Raw genomic sequence first — 25,081 nt, 5'->3', positions numbered from 1 at the left:
AATTGTCACTAAAAATTTGGCAAATCACTTCCTGAAAGTTAATTGATTTTAAATGCTTAGGATTATGGAAATCCTCCTACGAGATAACTTCAAAGGGCTTTGTTTTTAAAATATCATAGTAATTCTAAGATGGAGGAGGTAAACATGACTGATTCCATCTTCTAAATAAAACAAGAAGTAAAGAAATTACTTCTAGGAAATTATGCAGAATTATGGAAAAATCAAAGAAAAGAATCAGTTCTTTTCGAGATCATCTCCATCCTCTCCTTTGTATGAAATCTTATCAACTTTTTATAAACTTCTTTTATAGAATCTCTGGGTTTATAAATGTTCTCGAACTTGTGAATCAAACACTTGGGATGAACTGTCACTATGCAAGGCCACCGTACAAAAGCCCCTCTCCTGGTGACAGCTTCTCCCTTCATGATGACACAGTCATTCTCCATGAGAGCAGGCCACACGTGATAGAGGACTAAGGGAGCCGTGAAATCCGAGTCGTAGCTGCGGCGGTATCTGTTTTCAATACACAAAACAAGAAAGAGAAGTTAAGCAATTATGGAGCATATCTAGGGGAAAACATCAGTGTGAATTTTCATTTTGTATTATGCTCAGATCCGAGTAAATATAGAACAAATTCTGTTATTAAAGAATGTTTGTGGCCTCTTAGAACAGGAAGTAATGATAACTGGGACCCAGCATGGATGCACTAAGACCAAATCATGTCAAACTAATTGTTTTCCTTCTCTTCTCAGGATTACAAGAGTTGCAATTCAGGGGACTTACTGAAGTCCCATCAGGCTTCCCATAGAATTTTTCATGTTGTCTTTCTGGACAAAATAAAAGAAATATAGGAGGATGATTAACTTAAGTAGGTGGATTGGAAACTAATTAAATGATCATATCCAAAGAGGGGTAACTAATGGATTAACAGAAACCCGAAGGAAGATGCTGAGGGCTCTCTCTCAATATTGTGATAAGTTATCATGTTTATGAATAAGTTGTATGAAATATAGAAAACATGCTCAAAGATGCAGGTGGTTAGCTAAAAAAAAAAAAAAAAAGATGACATTAAAAACAGCTCAGCAAGCTGGAACAATAAGCTGAATTTAATAAGATAAAATAAAATGTAAATACATATGAGGTCCTATAATTGAGTCTAAAAAGTATTTGCACAAATAGAGGAGACATATGGTTTAGTCACAGTACAAGTAAAAATACAGCAGATTTCAGTAGTACTCAAAATGAATAAACACTGTCAGAAAGCTAAAAAAAGAAAGAAAGAGAAAACTACTGCAAGTTAGCTGAATTAATGGAGAATAAGAATAAAAAGGGTGTTAGTCCCTCTAGGCTGGTCAGTTCACTTTCTTTAAAAGGTGCACAGACCAAGACAATGAATCTATTTGTCAAGAAGTCCTAAACCTACTTCATATGAAGAAAACCTGAAGTCCTGAGGCCAGAAGGAGGAGGATTTGAGTAATTGCTTTCAAATGCACAAAAGGCTGCCAGGGTGAAAAAGGGTTAGCCTTGTTCTGTGAAGTTCTAGAAGTAGAACCAAATCCAATCATTGTTAGAAAATCCAATTCCAGCTGCACAGATGTCCAGGCACACAGGCCAGAGAATGCCCTAGAAGCTGCACATTCCCTCTGGTTAAAGGCATGTCAGCAAGAGACCCTACAGAAGTCTTTGACATGTGCAGAATCCTTAAACTAAAAAGTTGAATGGTTCTGAGTGGAACTATCAATCCTCTAAAGGAGAAAGGAATAAAGGAGACAAATGAAGATAATGTGCCCTGTAAGGGAACCAAAAAGACCCAACTGCAGTGTAATGTCCTAATATCAACTCTTCCATGAGTTGATCCATGTTGGAGAAACTAGAAGCAGGGCAATGGCAAGAAAATATGACATGCTATAAGGCAATTGGAAAGTTCATTATTGTTGTGATTTGCATAAGTGAAAGAAAGTGAATGATTCTGAGTGGTACTATCCATCCTCCCTCATCAGCAAACTTGCAGGAATGCTGGGCATAACTTTACAACCTGAACAAAAACCCAGAGTGAATATTTCCTGGGCACTCACTTCATGCTTCATGCACAGCATCCTAAGTGCTTTGTCTGAATTATCTCAACTAACCTTCTACGACCCTAGGAAGTAGGCATCATTATTTCCCCCATTGGATAGAGAAGAAAGTAAGAAATAGAAAAATTAGGTGGCATGCCTAACATTATACAGCTAATAGGTGGTGGAGCTGAAATTTGAACCTAAGCAGCTTGAGGCCAGAGCCTGTGTTCTTAACCACTAGCTTGATTTCTTCCCAGATAATCTCCAGCTATATCCTGTGATCTCAAGAAATCACAATACAATGTTTTAAATTAGTTTAATGTCTTTTAATTTATAAGGGAATATTTCTCTTGTAAAAGCTGGTAGCAATCTATTGGTCCTAGACAATGGAGTCAAGAGCATTAATTTTCAAACATTAGTGTGCATACGGAACACCTGGGTGGTTGTTAAATTGCAGATTCCTGAGCCCCATCTTAGACCTACTGCATAAAACATCAGGATATGTAATCCAGGAATGTGTATTTTTAACAAGTACCTTGAGTAATTCTGATGCAGGTGATCCACACATCATACTTTGAGAATCCTGGGCTGAGTAATGCAATAAAAACCAATAGAAAGTAATGCATATTTGTATTTATAGAGCATCTTTTAAAAAATGTTCTAGATAGGCTCCAAGTCCTCACTAGTTCTCCCCCAAAGACCAATACGTTATGTTCAATGGAAAATAACCCCAGGAGTGGGTCCCCCTGGAATACAGAGAAGTATATGGTAGGGCCTGGAAATCAGGTAGTGTCTGTTAATTTCTCCACCCAGAGTTCTTTTCCCTAAATTGTTCTCAGGAAACAGACAAGACAGTGTACTCATGATGAATCCCTTAGCTTCTGCTCCTCTGTCTCTTACTTGCAATCATTAAAAACTTCTCCATCTGCCCCATATGCAATATCTAGGGGTGGTTCTAAGGCCTGCATTGCAAAGGCAATGCAACATATCTCCTGGATGAAGTCACTGAGAAGGCAAAAGTCGACGACAGGAGGGAATGAAATCTTGGGATTGACATTCATGGCTCGGATCACATCCTGAAAAACAAAATATGGCATCACTTTGTTATCAGCTCGTGACAAAAACACTCTAACATCCTAAGAATATTAGGACTGATGGGAGGTGGGAAAAGAGAATGTGAGCCAAAACAAGTTAAAGCAGAGAAACAGTGCATGTGCTAAAAGGAGAAAGATGTTGCCACCCATTCACAGGGAAGGAGGAAAGAGGACACAGAGTAGAAATGACACAGTAAAAGCCAAGAGAGTCCTAAAAAAGCAAGGAAGAAAACCTTCTGTGGCTTTTATTTATCATTGCCTTATTTTTCTATTCTGGGCAAGGGTATGATGTGCCAACACAGAACTCTGAATTGTTCATAATCCGTAACAATCATTATAATAGTTTGCTTTTACTGAGTGTTAACTATGTGCCAAGGCTTGTGCTAAGCAAATTGCCTACTTTCTTTCATTTAATGTTCTCAGTGACTCTAGGGGTAATGAACATTTTTACTCCCACTGAAAGATTAGAAAACTAAAGCACACAGAGATTAAGTAAATGTGTAAGATCACACAGCTAGTAAGTGTCACAGTCAGGAAGCAAATCCATACTTACTTTTCCCAAAATCCTTGCTCTTAAGTATTATGATATTCCATCTCCTGACCATAACAGCCTATCTAAAGAAACTCAGACAATTTTTCCCCATAATATTTTTAAGGAAGAAACAGTCAATAATGGCAGGTGCTACCAAGTAAATTGAATGTTGTTCCTTTCTTCTTTGTCATTACATAGAATATGTAATATTGGATGGATTTCTGAGTTATTAGTACTCAATATAAATAGCAGCAGCAGAAGTAACCCAGTCCTAATAAGAGACCCAACACTTACATTGACACTGCTTTGAGAATCATACAGATCAAGATGACAAATGACATAATCCGAGACAGCATTCTCAAAGTCATTCGACCCCACGTAAGATGGTGTCAATGATTTTCTCACACGGATCTTGAAATGTCTGAATGCCATTTTTGCTACATGGAATGCCTCCTGCACATAAAAATGCAGCAAATTTTTTGGTGAAAAGAGGTAAATGAAGAGATCCAAAGCAAGGAATTAGAAAGAATCCAAGCTTCAACATCATATTGATCTTCTGATAACTAAACACAGTTGATCAAAAACATTTTTAATCTGGAAGAAAATACATCTCTAATTTTGAAAAGTACATAAACATATAATAATCCATGCTCACTAACATCAAGACAGTTGACCATTGTTCTAGAAATTCTGAGTACAGGAAACAGGACAGTGTGGAAATTGAAGGAAATAAATCCCCTGCTATGAGCCCATGCCAATATCACATTACTGGTCAAGAAATAAGAGAAAATTACCAGTCTAGTGTTCATGTTATAAACACATACCCAGACTCAGACATGTTTCCTGGCATATTTTAATTCAACAAATATTTATTAAATGCCTATGGTGTGGTAAGCATTGGGAAAACTCAGTTATGCACAGAAGACGTGGCCTGTACATTGATAGAGCTTTAACTAACTTAGTAAGTGGTTCTTAATTATATAAACCAGGGGATGGCAAACATTTTTCTATAAGGAGCCAGATAGCAAATATTGTATGCATGTTGAACTACATACAGTTTCTGTCTTTTTTTTTTACAACCATTTAAAAATCTAAAAACATTCTTACATTCTTACAGTAGCATTTCTCTTAGAAATATGAGCCAGGTCCAGATATGGTCCATAGATCATGGTTTGCTAACCCCTGATTTAAATGAATAAACACAGGATAAAATTCAGTATTTCTGATAATTCTGTTCTCATACTAATGTTTTGTTTTGTTTCTTAATATTTAACAATTCTCCTCATGAACTCTCAGTATCTTTGTATGGCATTAACCCATAAAACAAATATTTGTTTTGGAAGAATACATGTATGCACTTTTAAAATTTGCCATACTCAAATAGCTGATATGTTAGCAGTTTTAATAACTACTCTTAATTAAATAAACAGAAGTGTTAACGCAATCACAACCTTCTAATTTTTTTTAAGAACTAAAGGAAACCAAATGACAGCCATTAGCAATAATATATCCACTGTGTCTAATATGCCCATACTAGACAAAAGGTACAGTGCAAATCAACTTTTTATAAACCCATTTGAGATAGTCTGGCATTTATGGATACTTCTTAAACAAATGCCCGGTCAATATAACTAACTAAATAAATATTATATAACTATTCATATATATATGTATAGTTATCGATTGTGAAAATGATTCACCCCCCAACTATTTGTAATGAAAGGGAAGGAAGGAAGGAAGAAGGAAGGAAGGAAGGAAGGAAGGAAGGAAGGAAGGAAGGAAGGAAGGAAGGAAGGAGAGGAAGGAAACAATGGAGGAAGAAGGGAGAAAGGAAGGAAAGAAGGAGGAAGAGATGGAGAGAAGGGAGGGAAGGAAGGAGAGAGGGAGAGAGATGGGAAGAGAGAAAGAGGAAGGAAAGAAAGGAGGGAGGGAGGAAGGAAGGAAAGAGGGAGGGAGGAAGGAAAGAGGGAGGGAGGAAGGAAGGAAAGAGGGAGGGAAGGAAGGAAGGAAGGAAGGAAGGAAGGAAGGAAGGAAGGAAAGAAAGAAAGAAAGAAAGAAAGAAAGAGGAAAGGAGGAAGAAAGGGAAGGAGGATGAAAAAGAAGGAAGGAGACAGATAGGGGGACTGGAATCTCCCCCGCTTCTGTGACCTCAGGATCCACTAGTCTTTGTATGTTGTTCCATTCACGTTACCAAACTTGTCTCCGCGCTGCCCCAAGGAGCCGGGGGTCCCGCAGGCGTCACATACCACTGTGGCGATGTAGATGATCCGCTGAACGGTCTCAGCCTTGTCGATGCAGCGCCGCAGCAGGCACTGCGCGTCCAGGCGGGCCTGGGAATAAGAATCGCTGAAGCGGGACAAGAGGGCAGCCTTGCGCGCCACATTGGACAGCTTGGAGCGGTTTGGGGACGGGCTCCTGACCTTGACAGCCGTGGAGGGGCTGGCAGATCGGCTGCGGCTGCAGCTACGGCTGCGAGGGGCAGGGCTGGGAGACCGGCTCCTGGAGGACCTGTTGGTGAGCCAGAATCAGCCAGGGAAACCCTTTGATTTACTTCTTGAGTAAAGCAAAGATCACCTGGTGGCCAATCAATCCGACCATCGGAAGGCAAAACTCCTTATCTGAGTAATTCAGAAGTGATTAGACTTCCCTATCATCTGACTCCAGCATCTGGTACCAGACTTCTTTCCCAAAAATTTATAAGTAACTAGAATTTCTATACATCTCCAGAATGCATGCATTCTTAAAAATCAGTCCCATTTTGACCTATAAACTCTCAAAAAGAAGCATATAATTTTCTTTTGTAGTCCCTAATAAATCTAATTGACCTATTAATGGAACTTTGCATCACAATATTATTTTACATCTAGACTCATTTTACCAGAACCTCAAAAGGGATTCAGAGGTCCCATATGTTCAGGTCTTTCTGGCTTTATCCAAAACCTCAAAATTACATAAAAATTTTCATGTATCCTTTCAAGGAACTTCCTCCCTCCTTGATTCTGGTGTCTGACCCTTTTGCCTATCACGCTGTCCTCAGCCTGCTCATGCTTCGCCTATACTCTCCCCATCTGCTCCATCCCCTAATCAATCACCCCCATGTCCAGATACTTTATCCCTCTCAGATACTCACACAGGAGTTACATATAACACTGGTACAGAGTCCTCGGAAAATCTCAAAATGTTTTGCCTGTCTGTGAGGTGGCTAATGGAGATTTAGGAGCAATCCAAGTTCATGTCCCTTTTCCAATGTCTGATCTTTCACAAATTTAATCCAAGTTTGGGTTCATTTAGCCAGGATCCCTCTAAGTTCATTCAAGAATTTCGGGTTTTGACTATTGCCTTTGATTGAACCTAGCAAGACATATTTGTGGTATTAACTACTTGCTGTTCCCATGAAGAAAGGTCACGCATATGGTCAAGCTTGGGCAGATGAAGCTCATGTTCATAATCCTAACAATGCTAAAGCTGGGGCAGAAGCTGTCCCCAACACAGAACCCAATTGGCAATACCAGGCCACTGATGCCGGCCCAAACAGAGGCAAGGGCAGATGAGATTATATCATCTGTTTTTTGTTGGAAGAAATGAAAAAGGCAGTAGTAAAACCTGTTAATTTTTCTAAATTACAAGAAATCACCCAGGAGCCATCTGAGAGTCCCATCCTTTTCCAGGCTACACTGGTGGAGGACGTGCATAAATACACAAGTTTTGAGCCCCCAATCCCTAAGGGCCTATCCATTCTGGCCATATATTTTTTAAGTCAGACCTCCCCAGACATCAGACAAAAACTCTAAAACTTACAACAAGGCCCACAAACTCCCTTTCTTACTTTATTAAACATAGCCTTTAAGATTTTCAATAATCAGGAGGAAATATCTAAAATAAAAACAGTTCCATTGGAGGAGGAAAAGTGCCAGCACCACACTCATTACATGGTGACAGCATTGGCACATTCTTTTTCATTAGCCAATAATCCCAAGGCTCGTCCCCATAACACTAACAGAACAGGGGTCTGTCATCGCTGCAGAAATCCAGGACACTAGAGTAGAAAATGTCCAAAACCTCCAGGTTACAAGCCACCTCCAGGTTACAATGAGGACCCTATTCTCCTTGCAAACAAGAGCATCATTAGAAAAGTGAGTGTCCCTCCCTTCCTCGTGACAGAGGGGCACTTCTTTCTCCTAAGCCATAATAGCCACAACCTCACCAACATACCTGACAAGGGGATTCTGCAGAACAAGGACAAGGGGAAGGACATGCACCTCTGACTCTATTCCTGGATTATAATCAAGCCTCTGAAAGTCATCCTCTAGATGACTGGTGGGGCCTTCAGTCCTTCCAGGCCCCTATCTTTTCCATTTCTGTGGATGAGCTTTGGGTAAATCTAATTGTGGCTGAGTAAGATTTTTAACACACCTTCCTACCCTAACCATTTCTCTCTATGCTGGTAAAATGGGAAACATCTCCACCTTTGTGTAATCTTATTACTTCCCCCACCATCCATACTTACAATATCATTGGAACTTCTTTAATTGTAATGCTACTTTGGGATGTACACCCTGGGATACTCCTGTGGGTAACATTAACCCATTTGAGGCCTTAGGCTCTTACAACAAAACTCTGAATCTATCTCATCACTGCCCATTTTTAAGCCTTTCAAACAAACGAATATAGTAAGGCCTCCAGTATACACCATCCCTTGCACTCCTAATACCACTCATGTATGTTACTAGAATGATAAAACCAATGTGGGAAATAACCATCATGTCACTTATATCCTATCCATTGCACATACACTTCCCTGGTTTTGAACACCACCGCTGCGCCCCCCACCCACCCAACCAGTTGGGACATTAACATGACTTTTCCTCTCCTGTGGAGCCTCTCAAAAACTGTCAAGAGGCCCCTTTCCTTTGTTTCCAACATTTTAATGAAACCAACCACACCATATTACCTGGCTGCCCCTCCTGGGCTCTTATGGCTTTGTGGCACTGCTAAAAATTATTTAAACTCTTTTTAATCTTTGGCTTTATTCCATCTTCATGATTCTTTTCATTATGGTGTTTGTACTCTGGGTACAATAGCTCCCACCCAAATCATTGTCTTGAACATAATTTCCAATCTAGAATCCCATTCTAGAAGAAAAAGGGCCCTAGGATTTACTGTGGCCAGAGTTGTGGGAACTATCACAACTCTTGCCCCTTGGGGAAGTTTTACTTACCATGAAATCACATCACGGAAACTTACCACCTCCCTTGAAATACTGGCAAATACTGGCCTTAGCAAATACTGGTGCAAGTCTATCGCTGCTAGAAAGGTCTTTAGGCTCACTAGCAGGAATGGTTTTTGAAATAGACGAGCTCTAGATTATCTCCTAGCTGAGCAAGGTGCTGTCATCAGTAAAACCTGTTGATCTACATTAATGTGTCTAGAAAAGTGGAAACTCATGTCCAAGAAATTTTCAAACAAGCCAAATGGTTAAACACACTCTCCCAAAGTAACCAAAACTGGGCCAAAACCTTTACTGATTGGTTTCCAAAAATCCCTTAGCTCAATCATAGCTCACTGCAGCTTTGAACTCCTGGGCTAAAGAGTTCCTCCTGCCTCAGCCTCCAGAGGATCTAGGACCACAGGCATACCCAGCTAATTTATTTATTTTTAAACTCTTTTTAGAGATGAGTTCTTGCCACATTGCCCAGGCTTGTCTAGAATTCCTGGGCTCAAGCAATCTTCCCCATGACAACCTCCTATGTAGCTGGAATTCCCAGTTTTCAGATACATAACTTTTGCCCTATTTTAGGGTGGAGGTGGGGATTAGAAGGTCAGATGAGCAAATACATGTGGAAGTACTAGGTATATTATAAACTACTGTATCTATAAAAAGTTATATTGCCCTCAAGTATGAAGTAAATTATCAGACTAGCTAGCCCGAAGTAAATGGGTCTCCAAAAAGGGAGGTTTTACAGAAGAAACTATCTGGCAAAAGGTAATGCAAAACTGAGTACAACAGCCAGGGAGGTTGGGTTGGGTAGGGTGAGACTCACTTATGGTGTTTGCCAATTCCCGTGGTGTAAATACTACCACCATGTCAAACAGGCACATAATTCATTCTTGGGAGTCAATACAAGTTGGCACAAACACAACACTGACAGAATGATTCCTCAAAATTAAAGACTGTGGTGACATTTAGAGAATGGGAATAGGGACTTTCACAGCCTGGAGCAGAACACATTAGGGGCTTGAGGGGGGTTGTTAAAAAGAATAAGGAAAATGCAGAGACTCCAGAGGAACATCTCCTTTGTCCTTACTTAACACTATCTTGATGGCCTGTCTTAACATCTGTCCATAAGTAGAAAGGGATTTCACAAGAACACTTCACCTACACATCCCATCAAAGTCAGATACAAAAGGGAAATACCCTGCAGTAAAATGGACAGTATCCCTGGAGGGAGGACTCCCAGGCCTCAGAGAAAATGACCCTCATATTACAGAACAGTTTTTCCATGAGGGTACCACCTCTTGCACCATAGGCCCGCACAATTCTGGTTTCAAGTCAAAGAACTTTCCTTACAACCGGGCATGGTGGCTCACGCCTGTAATCCCAGCACTTTGGGAGGTGGAGGCAGGCAGATCACCTGAGGCCAAGAGTTCGAGACCAGCCTGGCCAACATGGTGAACCCCCATCTCTACTAAAAGTAAGAACAAAATTAACCGAGCATGGTGGTGTGTGTCTGTAATCTCAGCTACTCGGGAGGTTGAGGCAGGAGAATCACTTGAACCCAGGAGGCAAAGGTTGCAGTGAGCCGAGATCATGCCACTGCACTCCAGCCTGGTCGACAGAGCAGGACTCTGTCTCAAAAAAAAAAAAAAAAAAAAAGAATTTTCCTTCTCCATATCTCTCAGCCCAAAGTTAATTAGTGTCCAAATGCTGGCAACTCAGGAGGTATTTTCTCTCTCTGGAAGGGGGGCAGTTAAGAAAACAATCCCTTTACAATTGAAAGCTTGCCAGATTGCTGAGGTTTTGATTCAGGGTATCATTTTATCATTTTACTTATTTTCCCCTCCCCGATCCCTTAACTTAGCAAAAAGAGCCTAAATTAGATATTTGAGAGTTTGTCTGACCTTCCTTGGAGTGCACTTTTCTCAGCAGACAGAACAGCTATTTCCTCCTTCAGGTTTCGGAGCTGTTTCTTATAATCGGATGTGACTTCTGTGTCCCGCTGGTCTGCATTCCGCTTGAGTGAACTCCACTGCTCACACCTCCGCTCCTCAGAGCTCCGAGGCTCTGACCGCCTATTCTCTGAGCTCCTCTGATCTGTGTGTCTGTGGCGGGCATCCTCCTGAGCTTGAAGAGTTTTAAGCCTGAACAGCAAAGAGAGAGGGCAGAGGAAGGGAAGAGAGGAGAGGGGAGGGAGTGAAGGAAGGAAGGAAAGGTAATAAGCAGCAATTGGCATGCTTACCAACAGAGGCTATTCTACTCAGCCTGCCATTATTGCATTGGGAAACTGGTGGAAATACATGTGAATGAACAAATTAGCAAGGAGCAGAACTCCCAGGGTCAGGATGCCACTCTATGTCTGCAGCTTGCATGGGGAAAAATTCCTAAAGAAAGGACACGCATACAGATCCTGTAGCAAAAACACTGGACTTATAGTCATACTGTCCCATGTTGAACAGTATGGGACAGATCTTAACTGCACGCTGAAAACATTTGACCTCCAAAAGCTACGCAGGAAGCAGTTCTACAATATAATCTCCTACCCTCACTAGTTCTTTGATTCTCTGAATAGTCTCAACTATATTTGTAACACATTAATTGGAATATTTAATATTAATTAGAATCTTTGATTCTCTGAATAGTTGGAATATGAGAGAAAACTATAATGGAAACTGAATAACATCCACAAAACTAGCTAGAAGTATGAACCTATGAAAATAATGTAGCAAACAAAAAAAAATCTTTAGAAATAAAATTGGCATCCTCATCAAGCTACAAAGAGGTGTGGCCACCATAAAACAAAAGCAAAAGCCGGAAGAAGAGAACATGCTGTGATGAAAATGACAAGGGTGTATGATGAAAAGGTAAGATTAAGAAGATAAGAAAGTAGGATTAAGAAGGATGCAAAGAAGCTAAAGATGTAATGGAATGAAAAGCTGCAACACAAACAGTAAAGAACAGAATTGGTGCTATAGGTAATTGATGAGTAATATGATCGATGGATTTGAGAAGGTTTAACAAATAGGAAATTAGAGATTAAAATGATGAGGAAGGGGAAGACAGAAGTAGAAATTAGAACAGTGTTCCTAGCTAAGATTTATGGGTGTTCCTGATGAAATCAGAACCACTGGAACACGTGTGAAGATAATCAAAAGGGGGGTGTGTGTGTGTGTGTGTAAAATACACCTCCCACTTATTCTTTTGGGAGGGGGGGATCAAAATTAAGATCCAGGAAGATATAACCCTAAAAGATCAATGTTTATTTTCCCTTCTAGAATTTTATCTATAAGGAATAATCAGATGGCTCAACTGAGATTTTTCCACAAAAATTATCCCAATATTATTTTCAATGTTGAAAATTAGTATACAAGTAAATATTCAATCCCCAAATGATGGAACATAATGAACCTATTTAAAACTAACTTCTGCAGTATTTTTTCTTAGTGACAGAGGAAAACAATGTCAGGTGAAAAGTTAGGATCCAAAATTGTATACTTATATACTTTATTCTGTAGTCTTAACTCTATTATTAATATATTAATTGGAAGGAATGCAAAATGTTAACAGTCACTGGCTCTGGAGTTATGAAAGGGTTTCTGTATTCCTTTATACTATGTTGTACTTTGGATGTTTTCTATAGTAGATAAGTAATATTTTTGTAGTAAATATATATGTATAATTAATAAAAATATTTCTGCATTTTCTCTCTGGTGGTGAACAGATTCTTTCATGTTGTAATGGAGCACCAAAAAAGCTAAATTCAATGATTTAGGCTGCAATAATCCTGTCATTTTTTTCTTACTGCTTTTTTAGCTGATTTATTTCCTCCTCTGCAGCCAACAGGGATATGGCCGATCTGTTCTTGGTTTCTTCAAGATTCTTTTCAGTTTCAGCCAGACTGTAAGAGAAATCAGTAACTAAAGATAGGTTTTTCAAAATTGGCAGACTTTCTAAATCAAGGCAGAGGCTCACTTAGGAACTTCTGGTATATGACATAGTTCAACATAAACAAGATCAAGTTAAAAGACATCTGCATTCAATCAGGTAATATTGCAAAAATTGTGGTGGACTTGTATGCTAAAACATGGTAACATCCTTTGCTCAATGTCAAACACTGGGAAATTACAGAGCTACTACACCCAAAAGACTATTAGTATTAGAATATAAAGGACAAAGAAACTTGTTCAATTTCTCCTTCTCACCCTCCTAATTCATCTGCTCTAATTACATCAAAGCCCCAGGTTGGCTTTCTCTACAAAATCTCCATTTTTCTACAATATACCAACATCAATTTTTATTGCTTTGCACTGTGGAGCTGCAGACTTCCTCAATATTTAAAAAAAATTATGTGCCCACCTATAAAGTCCTCACAATCACCCTTGACAATCAGGTACTTCATGTCTTCCTGCCTCTGACTTCTACTACCTATTGAACACAAATTCTCTGAGTTTTCACTGTATCTCTGTCATTATCAGTTTCAAATCCTCTTCATGGTAGGCAAATCATAATAAATCATATTATTTAGGTCTATCTAATTTAAAAAATAAGTGGGTCTGGGTGCAGTAGCTCATGTCTGTAATTCCAACACTTTGGGAAGCCAAGGCAGGAGAATCTCTTGAACTCAGGAGTTCAAGACCAGCCTGTGCAACACAGTGAGACCCTGTCTCCATAAAAAAATAAATAAATAAATAAAGCCAGGTGTCGTGGTGTGTGCCTGTAGTCCCAGCTACTCAGGAGGCTGAGGTGGGAGAATCTCTTCAGACTAGGAGTTTGAAGCTGCAGTGAGCTTTGATTGTGCTACTGCACTCCAGCCTGGGTGGCAAAGTAAGAGCATGTCTCCAAAAAAAAAATGGAAGTGAGATAGATGATGTTGAATAAAGACCAATGGTCCTCAATGAGGTTACCCCAGAACAGTGAGACTTGAGTTGACAAAGTCTTCTTGACTTCTCTGACTCTGCCAGAGAGATCATAGCACTTGTCCTGAGGCTAAGGTAGTGTAGTTGCCTTCCAAACTCACATCAGCCTTTATCCTTCCCTCTAGATGGAAGAACAGTGGAGGGCAAAACACTGGGATTTTCACTTTGAGAGTGGAGCAGCCTGAGAAATAATGTGCTAACAGCATCCCTGTCAATCCCACAGATCTTAACCAGACATCCAAAATTCCATCCCCTACCTGCTTCCTCCTCTAATAAGTGCGCATTCAGCAAGAGTCTTCCACATACTATCCCCAACTCTCCCAAGCAAAGTTTGTTTCCCCTTCTCGGCGATCCACTCACATTTACCTCATTGCATTCACACTATAAACTATTTGAGAGCAATAATTTTATTTTATTCATCTCTACCCCCAGCACCTAAACAGTGCCTGTCACAAGGTATATTTTTTTAATGAGAAAGGAATGAATGAATGAAATATCTAAAGATGAAAAGAAAGCAAAAAATAGCATTAACTTCATAATATGACTATTGGAGATTGAAAGGAAACTAGTATGATCTAATTCAAATATAAAGAGATAACAAGTTTTTAAAAGTAAATATGTGAAAACGAGCATTTTTATCAAGAGAAAAGAAACTGTAGAAAATGGATCAAGAAAAGGAGGAAAATACAAGCAAGAATTAAGAACTTGGGTATTCTTCTCCTAACACACACAAGCGGATGCACGTACAAGCAAACATACATGCTAATTTCATGTGTTTGGATATCATACAAAGAGAAGAAAGAAAAGTACATTCATATGCTAAGAATTGTTTTAATCAGGCTGACATTCTATTTAAATATTTTGTTGTGTATCCATTCATTGAGCAGATTATTGAGTACTTACCGTGAGCTAGGCATGACGCTCAGTACTGGAGATACAACAGTGTCAAGAAAGCAATGCAAGACAGTAACCCTTTGGATCTTCCAGGTTAGTTGGGGAGATAGATCATATATATACAAGCAAGTTTATTTTTTTAAGTTCCCAGTTGTGACTTCACTCTCTAACTTTTCTCATAAGTGCTATTATGAGAAAAGCAGATCACCGTGAAAGAGAATTAGAGAGAAGAAAGACCTTTCAATGTATGGTGGTCACAGAAGGACTCTGAGAAAGGCACATTTAAGCTGAGACTTGTAAGATAACAAAGACCAGGCATGCAAAGAGCCAGTGGAAGACTGGAAAGTTCTTTCAGGCAATGGAAAAGCACAGGCAAAGGCCTCAAGGTGAGGAAGTAGATAGTAGACTGGGTCAGGAGAAAGTGACAGATGACACTGGGGCAGAAATACAGCCAGATCAGTAGGGCTGCTATGAGAGCCCTGGTGAGAAATTTAGAATTTTTTCTAAGTATAAAGAGAAGAGACCACTTAAACAAACTTATAAGAGAAAAACAAACAACCCCATCAAAAAGTGGGCAAAGAACATGAACAGACATTTCTCAAGACATTTATGCGACCAACAAACATATAAAAATAAGCTCAACATCACTGATTATTAGAGAAATGCAAATCAAACCACAATGAGATACCATCTCATGCCAGTCAGAATGGCAATTATTAAAAAGTCAAGAAACAACAGATGCTGGCGAGGCTGCAGAGAAATAGGAAATTTTTCACACTGTTAGTGGAAATGTAAATTAGTTCAACCATTGTGGAAGACAGTGTGGTGATTCCTCAAGGATCTAGAACCGAAATACCATTTGACCCAGCAATCCCATTACTGGGTATATACCCAAAGGAATATAAATAATTATATTATAGATACATGCTTATGTATGTTTATTGCAGCACTGTTCACAATAGCAAAGACATGGAATCAGCCCAAATGCCCATCAATGATAGACCGAATAAAGAAAATGTGGTACATACGCACCATGGAATACTATGTAGCCAAAAAAAGAATAAGATTATGTCCTTTGCATGGAAATAGATGAAACTAGAAGCCATTATCTTCGGTAAACTAACGCAGAAACAGAAAACCAAACACTACATGTTCTCACTCATAAGTGGGAGCTGAACAATGAGAACACAAGGACACAGGGAGGGGAACTATATATACTGGGGCCTGTTGGGGGCTGGGAGAAGGGAGAGCATCAGGATAAATAGCTAATGCATGTGGGGCTTAATACCTAGGTGATGAGCAAACCACCGTGGTACATGTTTACCCATATAAGAAACTGCACATCCTGCACGTGTATCCGGGAACTTAAAATAAAATATAATATTTGAAAAAGGAGCAGACTAACAGCTTTTAATCAGAAGGATGATTTGATATGACTGGGTGCCGTGGCTCACGCCTGTAATCCCAACACTTTGGGAAGCCAAGGCGGGCGGATCATGAGGCCAGGAGTTCGAGACCATCCTGGCTAACACGGTGAAATGCCATCTCTACTAAAAATACAAAAAACTAGCCAGGTGTGGTGGCGGGCACCTGTAGTCCCAGCTATTCAGAAGGCTAAGGCAGGAGAATGGCGTGAACCTGGAAGGCAGAGCTTGCAGTGAGCCGAGATCGCACCACTGCACCCCAGCCTGGGTGACAGAGCGAGACTCTGTCTCAAAACAAAAACAGAAAAAAAAAAAAAGAATGATATATATATATATATATGTATGTATATATATATTTGCTAAGTGGAAAATGGATGGTGGTTGATCAAGAATGGAAGTGGGGAAGCCAGTTAGAAGGAAGCAATTGGTTCAGGAAAAAGATATCAGAGGATTGAACCATGGCAAAGGTGGTGGAATAGAAAAGGGCAGGTGTGAAAGTATAGGAGATAGATTCAATTGGACATTCTGATACTTTAGATATAGGAGAGTAGGAAAAGCAAGATTCCTAACCAAAATCCAGGCATAAAATCTAGAAGTCTTCCCTTGCCTGAGGGTTCATCAAACCTGTGCAGACGTGTGGCCATTTGTCCATAATTATTGGAATTTGCATTTTGGGACTAAATCAGAACCAATCCAGTCTCCACAGGTTAGACATAGGGAACCACTTTGGGTGGCCCATTCATTCCATAGAGGGGCAGCACCCTGGCTTAAGAGACAAGTAGGCACAGTAAGGGAGGGAAGAGAGAATTGGCTACCACAGAATGTGGAGAACAAATTCTTTTAGTGATACTTTAAATTTAAAAACAGAATAAGAATCACAGGTGGGTTAAAACTAAACAAAGTGGAGAAAAGACACCCTATTCAACAAATGGAGTTTGGAAAACTGGCAAACCACATGTAGAAGAATGAAACTGGATCCTCACCTCTCACCTTATGCAAAAATCAACTCAAGATGGATCAAAGACTTATATCTAAGAGCTGAAACCACAAACGTTCTAGAAGATAACATCAGAAACTCTTTTAGATATTGGTTTAGGCAAAGAATTCATGCCTAAAAACCCAAAAGCAAATGCAACAAAAAACAAAATAAATAAAATGAGACCTAATTAAACTAAGAAACTTCTGCACAGCAGAAGAAACAAAGAAACAAAAACAAATTTCTGCTTAGCAGAGTAAACAGACAACCCACATAATGGGAGAAAATATTCACGAACTATTCATTCGACAAAGGGCTAATATCCAGTATCTACAATGAAGTCAAAAAAAGTGAGCAAGAAAAAAAACCAATTAATCCCATTAAAAAGTGGGCAAAGGACATGAATAGACAATTCTCAAAAGAAGATATACAAACAGCCAATATACATATGAAAAAAATGCTCAACATCACTAATTACCAGGGAAATGCAAGTTAAAATCATAATGCGATATCATCTTACTCCTGCAAGAATTGTTGTAATTACAAAATCAAAACACAATAGCTCTTGGAGTAAATGTGGAGAAAAGGGAAAACTTTTATGCTGCTGGTGGGAATGTAAACTAGTACAACCACTATTGAAAGCAGTGTGGAGATTTCTTAAAGAACTAAAAGTAGAACTACAATTTGATACAGCCATCCCACTACTGCATACCTACCCAAAGAAAAAGAAGCCATCTTATGAAAAAGACACATGCACATGTATGTTTATAGCAGTACAATTCACAGTTGCAGAGATATGGAACCAACGTAAGTGCCCATCAACCAATGGGGGGATAAAGAAAATGTGGTATATATATACCATGAAGTACTAGTCAGCCATACAATGAAATGAAATAATGGCCTTTGCAGCAACTTGGATGGAGCTGGAGGCCATTATTCTAAGTGAAGTAACTCAGGAATGGAAAACCAAATGTCATATATTCTCACTTATAAGTGGGAGTTAAGCTATGAGGATGCAAAGGCATAAGAATGATATAATGGACTTTGGGGACTTGGAGGGAAAGAAAGGAGGAGGGTGAGGGATAAAAGACTACACAATGGCTGTACTGTATACCGCTCAGGTGACAGGTGCACCAAAATCTCAGAAATCACCACCAAAGAATTTATCCATGTAACCAAATACCACTTGTTCTCCAAAATCTATTGAAATAACATAAAAATAAAAATAAAGGGTTCCAAGATGGCTGAATAGGAACAGCTCCAGACTCCAGCTCCCAGCGTGAGCAACACAGAAGATGGGTGATTTCTGCATTTCCAACTGAGGTTTGAAGAGAGTAGTGGTTCTCCCAGCACTGAGTTTGAGATCTGAGAACAGACAGACTGCCTGCTCAAGTGGGTCCCTGACCCCCGAGTAGCCTAACTGGGAGACCCCACAGAAGTACAAACTACCATCAGAGAATACTATAAACACTTCTATGCAAATAAACTAGAAAACCTAGAAGAAATGCATAAATTCCTGGACACATACACTCTCCCAAGACTAAACCAGGAAGTAGTTGAATCCCTGAATAGACCAATAGCAGGCTCTGAAAGTGAGGCAATAATTAATAGCCTACCAACCAAAAAAAGTCCAGGACCAGACGGATTCACAGCCGAATTCTACCAGAGCTACAAGGAGGAGCTGGTACCATTCCTTCTGAAACCATTCCAATCAATAGAAAAAGAGGGAATCCTCCCTAACTCATTTCATGAGGCCAACATCATCCTGATACCAAAGCCTGGCAGAGACACAACAAAAAAAGAGAATTTTAGACCAATATCCCTGATGAACACCGATGCAAAAATCCTCAATAAAGTACTGGCAAACTGAATCCAGCAGCACCTCAAAAAGCTTATCCACCATGATCAAGTGGGCTTCATCCCTGAGATGCAAAGCTGTGTGAATATATGCAAATCAATAAACGTAATCCAGCATATAAGCAGAACCAAAGACAAAAACCACATGATTATCTCAATAGATGCAGAAAAGGCCTTTGACAAAATTCAACAGCCCTTCATGCTAAAAACTCTCAATAAATTTGGTATTGATGGAATGTATCTCAAAATAATAAAAACTATTTATGACAAACCCACAGCCAATATCATACTGAATGGGCAAAAACTGGAAGCCTTGCCCTTGAAAACTGGCACAAGACAGGGATGCCCTTCCTCACCACTCCTATTTAACATAATTTGGAAGTTCTGGCCAGGACAATCAGGCAAGAGAAAGAAATAAAGGATATTCAATTAGGAAAAGAGGAAGTCAAATTGTCCCTGTTTGCAGATGACATGATTGTATATTTAGAAAACCCCATCATCTCAGACCCAAATCTCCTTAAGCTGATAAGCAACTTCAACAAGGTCTCAGGATACAAAATCAATGTACAAAAATCACAAGCATTCTTATACACCAATAACAGACAAACAGAGAGCCAAATCATGAATGAACTCCCATTCACAATTACTTCCAAGAGAATAAAACACCTAGGAATCCAACTTACAAGAAAAAAAAAAAACCATCAAAAAATGGGCAAAAGATATGAACAGACACTTCTCAAAAGAAGACATTTATGCAGCCAACAGACACATGAAAAAATGCTCATCATCACTAGCGATGCAAATCAAAACCACAATGAGATACCAGAGAAATGCAAATCAAAACCACAATGAGATACCATCTCACACCAGTTAGAATGGCAATCAATAAAAAGTCAGGAAACAACAGGTGCTGGAGAGGATGTGGAGAAATGGGAACACTTTTTACTGTTGGTGGGACTGTAAACTAGTTCATCCATTGTAGAAGACAGTGTGGCGATTCCTCAAGGATCTAGAACTAGAAATACCATTTGACTCAGCCATCCCATTACTGTGTATATATCCAAAGAACTATAAATCATGCTGTTATAAAGACACATGCACACGTATGTTTATTGCGGCATTATTCACAATGGCAAAGACTTGGAACTAACCCAAATGTCCATCAACGACAGACTGGATTAAGAAAATGTGGCACATATACACCATGGAATACTATGCAGCCATAAAAAAGGATGAGTTCATGTCCTTTGTAGGGACATGGATGCAGCTGGAAACCATCATTCTCAGCAAACTATCGCAAGAACAGAAAACCAAACACTGCAGTGGGAATTGAACAATGAGAACACTTGGACACAGAATGGGGAACATCACACACCGGGGCCTGTCATGGGGTATGGGGAGTGGGGAGGGATAGCATTAGGAGATATACCTAATGTAAATGATGAGTTAGTGAGTACAGCACACCAACATGGTACATGTATACATATGTAACAAATCTGCACGTTGAAAAAGTATAATAAAAAATTAAAAACAAAAATAAAAACTAAGAAATCCAGGGAAAAGCAGCAAGCATCTTCATGTATGCAACTTTCTAATGGTTGGTAGAGAAAATATATATAGAGAGAGAGAAGGAACACACACGTGATAAAGCAAATAGGGCAAAAGGCATATGAAAGGGCATATGGAAATTTTTAGTGCTATTCTAGCGGATTTGCTGTGTTTGAAATTATTTTCAAATGAAAAGTTTTTTTAAAGCATGAATTAAATTTCTTGATCCATGGTGCCCCTTGTAGGTAACAACAGTGTCACTGAAACAAGAAAGAAAAGTGGGAAACCCTGGCCCCTACTAGTGCTGACAGCCATCAAGAACCAGTAAAGTTTTGATGCCCTGCCTCACAACTAGAGGAAAACGTAGGGTCATCTGCAGCAATTGCTAGCTAATGTCCCAGGAGACCTTCCCAGACAAGACATGCACAACTCAGGACCCATCAGCACGAGACACTAGTGCCTACAAGAAATTAAGGCCAGCAAGAACCCAGAGGGCAGTACAAGACCAAAAACTCTTCTTGTCCGTCACCAGGAGAGTATACAAGCATCCCTTCCCTAGAAAGGATGAGGGGAAGGGAGACCCCATGAGAGGGTAAACACAGCTCTTAATGCATGTTTGCATTTGGAATGAGCTGAATGTTTACAGAAAATGGACTACAATAAACCAAAAATGACTGTGTGACCTTGAAGTGGCTTATTGAAGGATCCTTCAAAATAAGCTCACATTAGTTGAAATAAATTACAGATTGTATGCTTTTTGCATATTACAATTATAAATGTTGACTGCTTCAGGTATATAACTGCTCATTGATTATGATTCCAGTTGGAAATATGAATGGGTGTGTGTGGAGGTGCAGGCACAAAGAAAAAATGTCTGGAGTAAAATATACCAAAATGTTAATGGGGACAAGAAAACAGGTGATTTTCATCAATTTTTATTTGTTGTATGCATTTTGAAAAAGAAAATTGTATTATTTTTATAATCAGGCAAAACTAAATCAATACAGATATTTTTCCTTAGAAAAATGTAAATGTCATCAGAGAACAAGGCAGAGTACCACACATTATTCCATCCCAAGCCTTAACTAGTTATTAATTAAAGGAAAAAAAAAGACTTCCTTTCTGTCCCATTGATGTCAGCAATGAAGCAATGCTGTGGTAGGAGAAATTCCCATTGATGGATTTTTGTTAGGTATGTCAAACACAGTTTCATACATATTTGTCTACCCGCCTCAAGTACAAACTCAAAGTCTACAATTTGTTTTGTGGTGATTCCCTAAGTTTGCTACCCTGGCTCTGTCCACAGCATGCATCTGACATCTATTGTTGCCTGGAATTGCTTAACTTTTTAAAAATACATTCTTATACCTAATAATTATTGCAAAATCTTGAATTCTTCCTTTCTTAAAAGACTCTGACTCTTTGGGATTCAGAGAGGCACACATACACCCTTAAATGAGTATAATGGACAGATAGATGCAGCCTGCTTCATTTGACTTTTGCTGTCTTTCTCTTAATTTTCCTCTTTGCCTGATTGTTCACTCTATTTTATTCTTTCCCTTTTGCATCTCTTTTAAAATTTTTCTCCCAAAAGGTAGATTTTTGTCTAACAATCTTTACCTGTTTGTCAATATGGGCTGATGATGTGCTTATGAAGAAGGAACTCCAAAGAAGGAACCAGGGGACCAGGTATCATAATATATCCTGTCCCCAAATCCACAGACACTGACTCTAAACTCTCTCTCTCTCTCTCTCTCACTGTCATACACACATGCACACAGACACACACACAATCATATTACTTATTTACAAATGCCCACATTTTACATGAGCTATTATTCTCCTTTCGAATTTAAAACTTAATTGAAAACAATTCTTTTTGGAAAAAGATAACTTGCATTCCTCTTACTCGTCTTGAACCTGGTTGAGTTGACTCCGGGTTGAGTTCAAATTAGAGTCTAACTGTTGCATGTCCCGATCCCGAGGACTGGGATCTTTACGTCTCTCCCTGTCAAACGTGTTCTGGAAAGGCACACCAAAAAAACAAAAAACAGTCTGAATATATAAAATGACATTGATGAATAAAAAAAAAAAAAACAGTCCATCTCAAAAGAGTGCACATGAAGTTCTAGTGCAGGCAAAATTAATCTAGAGTGATAAAAATCAGAAGATGGTTGCCCTGGGGAAGGTGCAAGAAATGCTCTGGAGTGATGGAGATGTCTGATATTCCAATAGAGATGTGAATTTACACAGGTATACGTATTTGTCAAAACAGAAATCTATGGATTTCACTGAATATAAATTATACCTCAATTTCCAAAAAGACTTTGAAACATCATTCTACATCTTTATACCTAGAATAATGCCCACACAGAGGATAAAAATCTGAGAAGCATCCAAACATTGTCAGGGAAAAAAATTACTTAATGATAACTGAAGTCTATAAAGTACTTAACACATGTCAGACCCTATGCAGCTTGTTTACTGTGCTTATCACATTTAATTCTCACAAATGATCCTATTAGATCAGCAAAACCATTGTCTCCATTCAGCAAATAAGAAAATTGAGACATAAATGTTTAGATACCTACTCCAGGGCCATAAAAGAGGAACTGGTTTTCTGCTCAGTGATCTCCAAGCAGGGATCCTTCAGCCACTGTCTTATAAGGTTCTTGCTCAGAACAGACTAAATGCTTTCTTTTTGTTATTATTACTATTTTTTATTTTTTTACTTTAGGTTCTGGGACACACATGCAGAATGTGCAGGATTTTTACATAGATATATGTGTGCCATGGTGGTTTGCTGCACCTATCAACCTGTCACCTAGGTTTTAAGCCCCACATGCATTAGATGTTTGTCCTAATGCTTTCTCTCCCCTCACCCCTGCAATTCCCCGACAGGCCCTGCTGTGTTGTTCCCCTCCCCGTGTCCATGTATTCTCATTGTTCAACTCTCACTTATGAGTGAGAACATGTGATGTTTGGTTTTCTCAGAACAGACTAAATGTTTTCTAAATGCTTCTGTTTTAGAAAGGGTTATAGGTAAATCCATATAAATGTTTAAAAGTAAAGTAACTAATGTTTTGGTTGCCCAGATGTAATGATGTGGATGCCTTAAGCAAGGTATGTGCTCTCTTTCTAGTCTGATCTCCACCTGTTCAAAAACTAACACCGTCCCCATGAAAACCACCAATAACTCTCACAAATTGTGACACTCTGTCAGTCTACCAGAATTAAGTCCTCTTCTTCTCTTGGAGGTTTCTGATTTGTTTTATCTCACTGTTCAGAAAGTCAAGGGTTATCCTTCAGCATCCCTACCTGCAGAGAGGGGACCTTGCTGTCAACAGGTTTTCCCATGGAAGCAGCAGTAAAGGAAGCCTCCAGCCAAGGCAAAAGGCGTGACTTGATTGTTTCCACACCATCGTTATGTCCTCCTAAAAGAATACACACATCAGGTCAGGGAGAGAAACACAACTGCATCAACAGTCAAAGAACACAAAAAAGCACCAAGAAAGGAGAGAAAGGCAGGCAGAACTGGATGGGAAATTACCAGGCCATTCTCACCTTCTTGGGCTGCTGTTGTGAGGATCCCGAAGAGTTGTCCCTGCACCTTGGCAACTTGCTCAATGAGTTCAAGGCAGTGGTTTAGATTTTGATCACACGTGTTTGTCTGCAAGGACAAAACAGTAGATAACCAGGGTAATTTCTTCACTCTGGGACCCACTGCAGGCAGACCAGGGTCTCACTTGACCCAAGAGCTGTCTGGCTCTGGTATGCTCTGGTAGCAGGACTGCTGTGTGGTCATCGAAACTTATCTTCCGTAGACCACGTTTCCCAGTTTCCCTAGCAGTTCGTGTGGCCATGTAACTGAATTCTGGTTAACTGGATGGGAAGTGATGTATGCCCGGGGCCTGGCCCAGAAGGGAACCTCTTGAATGATTTTTTTTTCTTTTCCCCTTTGTCAACTGAATGCAGAAGAGCCAAGAGAGGATGCTGAGGGCATAAGGGATGGTGGAGCCACAAGATTTGCAAGGTTGCTGACTGAATGCTTGCATTGAATTATCACATAGTTGAGAAAGTTGGTTTGTGTGTGTTAAGCCACTGAGATTTGGAGGTTGTTTTTTATAGCAATAATCCTACTCAGTAAAACCCTACAAAAATACATTTAAAAGCTAAATGGACCTGTTGTCAGACAATACAAATCACTGCCTAATTTACCTGCTTTATTGGTTCCTGTCCTCTACATAAATTCAATTCGTATATACTGTATGTGCATAGAGAACATGACTTCTTAACAGCAAGAAGGTATTGCTGGGTTTAGGATATAAGGGACTTGGCACTTGCAGACTTGTGGGGCAGACAGATGAATAGCCAGTTACTTTGCAGCAGAATAATAAGTCTAACTACACAGATGAGTGCAAGCTCTACCCAATAGTCCACTGTCTTGGAAAGTCTGGGAAGGCTTCCAAAGGAAGTGAAACCTAGTCCAAGATGAAATTAGCCAGACTTGGAAAAGGAGGTGGTTCCAGTGGTTGTGGAACATTCTAAGCAATGAGAACAGAACACAA

General features: G+C 39.5%; 1 protein-coding gene across 2 annotated transcripts in view; it reads right to left on the bottom strand.

Moving 5' to 3' along the window:
• The window catches only part of SPATA18 (spermatogenesis associated 18), a 46,119-nt gene that overhangs the window by 12,528 nt on the left and 8,510 nt on the right, over positions 1-25,081 (bottom strand). The window contains exons 2-10 of one of the 2 annotated variants that reach the window (XR_007725711.1): positions 24,078-24,183; positions 23,832-23,947; positions 22,423-22,535; positions 12,701-12,796; positions 10,803-11,042; positions 5,930-6,191; positions 3,978-4,136; positions 2,958-3,133; positions 340-513 (exon numbers count right to left, since the gene is read on the bottom strand). Coding sequence is in view for 1 of the 2 variants with exons in the window: in XM_050790602.1 (XP_050646559.1) it covers positions 390-513; positions 2,958-3,133; positions 3,978-4,136; positions 5,930-6,191; positions 10,803-11,042; positions 12,701-12,796; positions 22,423-22,535; positions 23,832-23,947; positions 24,078-24,183 (1,392 nt within the window). In the remaining variant the exon portion in view is untranslated. The remainder of the gene's footprint in view (positions 1-339; positions 514-2,957; positions 3,134-3,977; positions 4,137-5,929; positions 6,192-10,802; positions 11,043-12,700; positions 12,797-22,422; positions 22,536-23,831; positions 23,948-24,077; positions 24,184-25,081) is intronic. The other variant, XM_050790602.1, reaches the window with a different exon arrangement.

This window comes from Macaca thibetana, chromosome 5 (assembly GCF_024542745.1).
Source record: "Macaca thibetana thibetana isolate TM-01 chromosome 5, ASM2454274v1, whole genome shotgun sequence".
NCBI classification, from domain to species: domain Eukaryota; kingdom Metazoa; phylum Chordata; class Mammalia; order Primates; family Cercopithecidae; genus Macaca; species Macaca thibetana.
Note: the sequence above shows the minus strand (reverse complement) of the source record. Positions and strands in the feature narration are given on the sequence as shown.